At 47.0% G+C, this 6,501-nt stretch overlaps 1 protein-coding gene across 1 annotated transcript in view; it reads right to left on the minus strand.

Annotated features, from left to right (window-relative positions):
* Positions 1-921: 921 nt before the first annotated feature.
* Positions 922-6,501, minus strand: part of lrrc4ba (leucine rich repeat containing 4Ba) — a gene marked incomplete at both ends in the record, with an annotated part of 5,924 nt that continues 344 nt past the window's right edge. Inside the window, one exon of the mRNA XM_084328579.1 lies at positions 922-2,859. Within this exon, the coding sequence (XP_084184705.1) occupies positions 922-2,859 (1,938 nt within the window). The remainder of the gene's footprint in view (positions 2,860-6,501) is intronic.

The raw sequence follows: 6,501 nt of genomic DNA on the forward strand, positions 1-6,501 counted from the left end.
GCCCTTTTTTCTCTTTTGCCGTCGCATTTCCCCCCTCCTGTGATATCTCCCTCTGTTTTCTCTCCTTCTTCTTCTTCTTCTTCTTCTTCTTCTTCTTCTTCTTCTTCTTCTTCTTCTTCTTCTTCAAAGAGAGAGTGGCCAGTCAGGTGCGAAGGAGGGCAGGAAGGGACTCCACTCTGTACAACACGACTGTTGTTGTTTCTCTCTCTCCCCCTGCAGAAGTGCTAGTCTGACACTACACTGCATTCTGAACCGCAGCTCCGCACTGGTTATATTTTAACCTCCACCCTCGTTCTGCCGAGGCGCTCCCCGGGCAGCCGTGCGCTACTCCGGGGCTCTGCCCCCCAGACACTCGGAACCGTTCGTTTTTGTTCATAGCTCTTGTCGAACACTAATCTGACGACTTCAACAAAATCAGATATTATCTCTCCCTATATACATGGGCGGTTCGGATTGTGTGAGGTGGTCTGTATAAACCTGGTGGATTTCATTGCACATGTGATTTATTAATAACTTGCCACGCTGATGGTGAATGCTGAGGAAAATATATCTGGTTTGGGGTTTGTACTTTGGCACAGATATGAGCAGGTTTGATGTGTAACTCTCAATGCATTGTGATGTTTGTTGTGTTTATATAGCTGATGTTTTTGTTGGCGTCTATTTCTGAGTTGAAGTGTCAAGGCTGATGCTAATGCCAAGACTAGTGTTGTTGAGCAGATGTGATACTCTCGTCTACTACAGTCGCTCTCTCTTATCTGCTTCTCTGTCAACGGATTGACAACTCCAAAGCAGTGTCTGAGTCAAATTTCAAACTTTTTGAAATCTGTCCATGAGGATAGTAGGCTACAATCACTCCTCTCTCATAATGCTCTCTCTCTCTGTCCCTGTTTTCCTCCACCCCACTTCCCCTCTTACTTTCTCTCAGATTTGAGTCTCTTGCACATTTTCCTTGGAGCCACTCTTGAAGAGCAGAGGCTCGTTCTGGCCCTTCCCCATGAGGCCCTTTAGAGAGCTGTGGATTCCCATCTGGGGTAGGGGCACCGGGGAGGGCAAGGAGCTACCTGTTGGGACTCCCCCCATGGTGGAGGTTTGACCCTGGGAGCAGGACATGGGTGTGCTCTGGGACTGAGAGCAAAGCGAGGGGTTGTTGTTGTTGTTGAGGCCCATGCCCATACCCATCATGTTGTTGTTGAAGTGGTGGGTCTTGTAGTAGTGGTTGATGTGCTCCGAGCGGGCCAGGTTGGGCAGGTTGACGATCTCCGGGTGATGCAGCCTCAAGCTCTGGCCCCCTCCTATCCCACCGCCCGCACTCTGTGTCACAGTGGAGCCTCCAGAGATGCCGCTCCCACGCCCGCCGGCCCCGGCCCCCAACTCGTCCTCTACGTTGATGATCTCGATGGCGCGGGCGGGGCCGTGGTGCTTGTGGAGCTGGTGCTGCTTCCTCAGCTTGTAAAACACCACCAGCATCACAGCCGCCATGAAGGTGATGGCTACAAAGCAGCCGATGATGATCTTGGTAGTCTTCATCACATCGTCCAGGCCCGAGAAGCCTGGCTCAGTGATGGGCACAGTGAAGGTGGGCCGGGTAGGAGAAGAGGAGGACCAGCCGGACAGCGAGGAGGCAGTGGTGGGAACGCCTTCGGGCCACAGGTGGCCGGAGGGAGTGGGGCCAGGGTGAACACGTATGAAGGTCTCGTTGATGGCAATCAGGGCAGAGTCTTCCTCCCCGGTGGACTCCACTGTCTCCACAGTGACAGTTGTGAAGTAGGTGTAGTTGACGCTTACGTCCGCAGCGGTGACGTTGAGCACGGCAGTTGCGGTGGTGTTGCCGGCAGAGTTGGTGACCATACATGTGTACTGCCCCGTGTCCCGCAGCGTGACGTTTGTGAAGTTGAGTGTGCCATCGTGCAGGACGGAGATACGGACCCGGTAGGAGCCGTGGGTCATCAGGGTGCCGTTGGGGGTGATCCAGTTGACAGAAGTCATGGAGGTGCCGGTGCGACACTTGAGTTCAGCCGCCATGCCCTCAGTGACATTGAGGTCAGTAGGAGGCTCCACAATGACAGGAGCATAGCAGGTGAAGTGGCTCTGGTCCAGCTCTCCGATGTACCTGCCCTTCAAGCCGGGGGGTGCGTGGCAGCGAGCACAGCAGGTGGTGTTGCTGGGTACTGTCTCCTTCAGCCACCAGCTCAGCCACAGAACGTCACAATTGCATACCCAGGGGTTGTGGTTGAGGTGCACCCTCTCCAGCTGGTGAAGGGGCGTGAAGAGATCGTGGGGTAAGGAGTGCAGGGAGTTATGGGACAGGTTAAGCTCCTCCAGGTTTTTAAGGTCGTCGAAGGCATTGCGCTCAATGACGGACACCTGTGAGTGCATGAGCCACAGCTTGCGGAGAGACACCAGGCCCTGGAAGGAGCCAGGCCGGATGATCTCCAAGCGGTTCCCCGACAGCTCTAGTTCCTCCAGACGCACTAGGGCTGTCAGGTTGGGGATGTCCTTCAGTCCACACATGCCAAGGTTCAGGTAGCGTAGGTTAATGAGGCCCACAAAGGCTGCATCGGAGATGAAGTCCAGTTTCTTGAGCTCGCCCAGGTCCAGGCGGCGGAGCGAGGGCACGCGGTTGAAGGCGTAGCCTGGCAACGTCTCGATGGGGTTGTTCCGCAGCCACAGCTCCCGCAGCTTGCTGAGGTACTCGAAGGCGTGGGATGGCACCAGCGTGAGGCGGTTGTCAAAGAGTTCCAGCGTATTGAGGTTGGGGAGGCCATTGAATGCTCCGACTTCAATCTGACGGATGTGGTTCTTGGAGAGCTGGAGGATCTCAAGGTGCCTCAAATGCTTGAACGTGTCTGACTTGATGACCTGGAGAGCAGAGAGAAGGATAAGGTTACTATCTGACATGTAAAGTGATAAAGATGCTCTTCAAACTCTTATGTGGGAGACAGCTCTTCAAACAGAGCTGTCAGTGTCTGCTGGAAGGATTAGGCTTGTCGCGGTAGTCCGTGGTCCCGGTGTTCATGCATCCACCAAGTACATTACCTGCCTACCGCCCCCACCTGTGTATGCTGTTTTTTTTTATAGAAATAAATGATATAATTATAGTTAATTTTCATATACCAGTGCCCACATTCATCAAATCAAATCAAATTTGTAAAATACAAAGCGTGTTATCAATACTTAGTCAGACAACATAGCTACATTTAGGCAGGGACGTGCACAGGACTTTAGAGGGGCAGGTGCTCAAAGGCTGAAAAGGGCACTATACCTGTGTGTGTTGTATCAAATATTGAATATTGAACTATAATAATCAGTGCAGGAGCTCACTTATCCTTGAAAGACACTTTTATCACTGACTTTAAAAGGCCCATACATCTCCATAAATGTTCAGGGGGGAGGGAATAAGTGCTTACCCTACAGACCCCAAGAAGTGCTGTATATTCTGTATTGTTTAATATAAATGCATTTTTTATTCCAATCCCGATTTGTATTTAAGATTCCCAAATCCCATCGGACTTGACTTCTTCGTGTCCCTCAATGAGTGTAATACCAGCATTAAACTGTATGCGCCACAGCGGTTTCTATCATCATCATCATCACCACCCACGCTATGCATAAAATATAGGTCCGCGGAGAGGCACGCTGAGGAGGCCGTGCAAACTGCAATGGAATCCACCGGCCTGGCCGTGTGGCAATAAAAGGAACTTGAACTTGAATATGGGGCATCTCTCTCTCTTTACCTAATATTTGTATTCTATCCTGACATTTTTCAGTTGGAAGGGCAGTCTATATGTGTAACGGTAAAAAAATATATAATGTGTGCACGTGCCTGCTTTTAGGTCTGTGCAGCAGAGTCGCAGTTCAGAGTAGCTTTTACTTTCACTTTAGAGTAGTTTTAACTTCATGTGAAGGAGAGAAAGAAGGCTCTAGAGACGACACGACAGGTTACACAATGATGGCGGAGGATTTGGCGATCTTGCAGATTTAAACCCTGCAGCAGCGAAAGCTCGACAGGAGGCTGCAGCTACATTGATCCGTCACTGAATGGATAGAAAATGTACAGAAGGCATTGATGTCTGTTGGTTTATGTTTAAATTAAAAACATCAACTCTGTCCAACAAATGGTTACTCGTCATTTAACTACATTTAATTTCAATTTTTTTTTTTATAATTAAACACAGACTTAGGGCTTGCGTCCACGTACCACATATTTCTGGGCGCAAGCGTCTTTTATCAATTGTTCCCAATGAGGAAATGCGCTACGGTTGGCTTCTTTTTCAGTGCGTTTCACCTTTTTTGTGCAGCCGCACCCTGCGTTTAAAGTTGAAAACTTCGGAACTTTTCAAACGTTCAGCGTTTTTTTCTCTCTCACCGCAAGCGCTTCATCCCAGCACTACCCAGCGCTCTGCCAGCGTTTTTCAGATGGAAATATGCGGTAGGTGGACGCAAGCCCTTAGACACATGTAGCCGCATAATGTTAAAGATCAAAGTAAGCTTTGATATTGAGCATCATTTAGCTAAATGGGAAATTCAACATCACCGCGGCAACCATATAGGAAGGATGTGAGGTCATGTGGATTGTTTTTAAATAATGGTTTTGTTGAAGGGCTGAGATGAAAACCCCACCAACTGCTATTCACAGATATTTTAAAGGTTCTCCATGTAGAAATGTTAAACTCAGAGAAGTGAAAAGATTGAAGTGAATAAACAAACTGCCCATAGAGGAAAACCTGGCACTGTTTGAAGCTATAAAGCTTTTATAATTTTGCTGTTTATAGACTGTAGTGGACTTTTCCAAGTATCTTCTACGAGTATGTTTGGTTCATAGTGCCTCAAAATTATCTTGTTTTGATTTATGATGAGCTAAGATTAATTCATGAGAATAGTAGTAAACATGTTTTGTAAATTAATTGCAGGCTCTTTAATGGAAACAAATATTTAATGTAAACACATCTCCATCCCCCCAAATCCACAGTGTACCTTTAACCACTGTAAAATTCTACAGCTACCCGATAATACACATTTACATAAAAGGTAAAATCTTAGAATTATGAAAACATAGGCCCTCTTTAATAAAGCATGTCCATAAACCACCGTATGAGAAACGTCCCATTTACGAGACAAAATAAACGTGACTATAAATGTTACGAAAGTACATCCGCTGTGACACGTTTTCTCCACTTTACAAATGAGTGAACAAAAGAGGTGTCTTTGTTCGGTGAGAGGAAATATGTTTTGTAGGAAAAACGTGGGTCCAGTGCACCCTGGACACCCCGTGCCAGCGTTAACTCTGTCCAAATGGAGCTCATTTGGCGGCAAGTCAAAGAAAGCTAGTGAGCGCGACTAAAAGCCCCTTAAATCTCTGACTGTGTGAGATATGTGTGGCCAAAACCACTGCAAGGCAGAGAGAGGCTCCTGGAGTCAGGCCATCGCCTCCTCTGTATGTAGAGCAGGAGCAGGAGCAGGAGGGGGGCATAAGGGGGATGGCATCTTTAAGAGGGGGTGGGAGCTGTCAAGGCTTTACTCTCAGGGTACTCAGTGGAGGGAAAAATAAGCCAGAGAATCTAGGATGCCTTCAGGTGTTAAAACATTTTTAGACTTTTAATCATTTCAAGTGGATTGCTTCAGGATAAAACAAACCGAATCAGAATCCGTAAGCTAAGAGGGAAGCACAGTGAATGGTATAATTTCTTTATTTCTTTAAATGTATTTTTTTCTTCTAAAAGCAGCATCTCTTAAACCCTGGCAGACCAAACCATGTGGATTGTTGTCGTCTTTCTATACCCTGTTAACACAACATGTCGTTTAATAATAAGTTGCTGAGGAGACAAGGCTGTGTCCACTTGGCCCTATGTTTTGTCACCAGCATAATCGCCGTAATTGTTTTGCAAAAAAGAATAAATAAATAAGTCATGACGTGCATAACAGTTTCATGTAATATGAGAAGCAATGGACAATTTTAACGACGTGTAGGGAATTCGTTGCTTTTCATTAGGGGCGACCAAAATTGTGGTAAATGAAGTTAGAATCACAAAAGAACAAAGCACAGTCAGCGACACGAATGGATGTGCAATTACTTGGAATGTTGTAACACAGAGTAAAAGCAACCCACTCTGTCTATAGGGGAACACGGTTCATGTGGTTTGTATCGATGGTCTGTGGTTAAATAATCTCCGCTTGCAGCTGTGAAGCCACAAGTACTATCTTGGGGCTATAGATACATTGGCAGTGTGTACATAGAGACAACATCATGGAAATATGATTTTCTTCCTATTTGTAAACTCTAGCCTCTCAGCATGGGTTTAACGCATCAACGGAGGAGAGGCTGACTGCTCTTTTCTCAAGCTAGGTTTTTTTTTAAATAATAACCTTTTTCAACGGGTGATTCTAAACATCTACAATTGACTGCTCACCGCCAAAGCATACTGTCTGATATGGGTACAGAGACACCCACACACACACACACACACACACACACACACACACACACACACACACACACACACA

This window comes from Notolepis coatsorum, assembly GCF_963971535.1.
Source record: "Notolepis coatsorum genome assembly, chromosome: 14".
Classification (NCBI taxonomy): Eukaryota; Metazoa; Chordata; class Actinopteri; order Aulopiformes; family Paralepididae; genus Notolepis; species Notolepis coatsorum.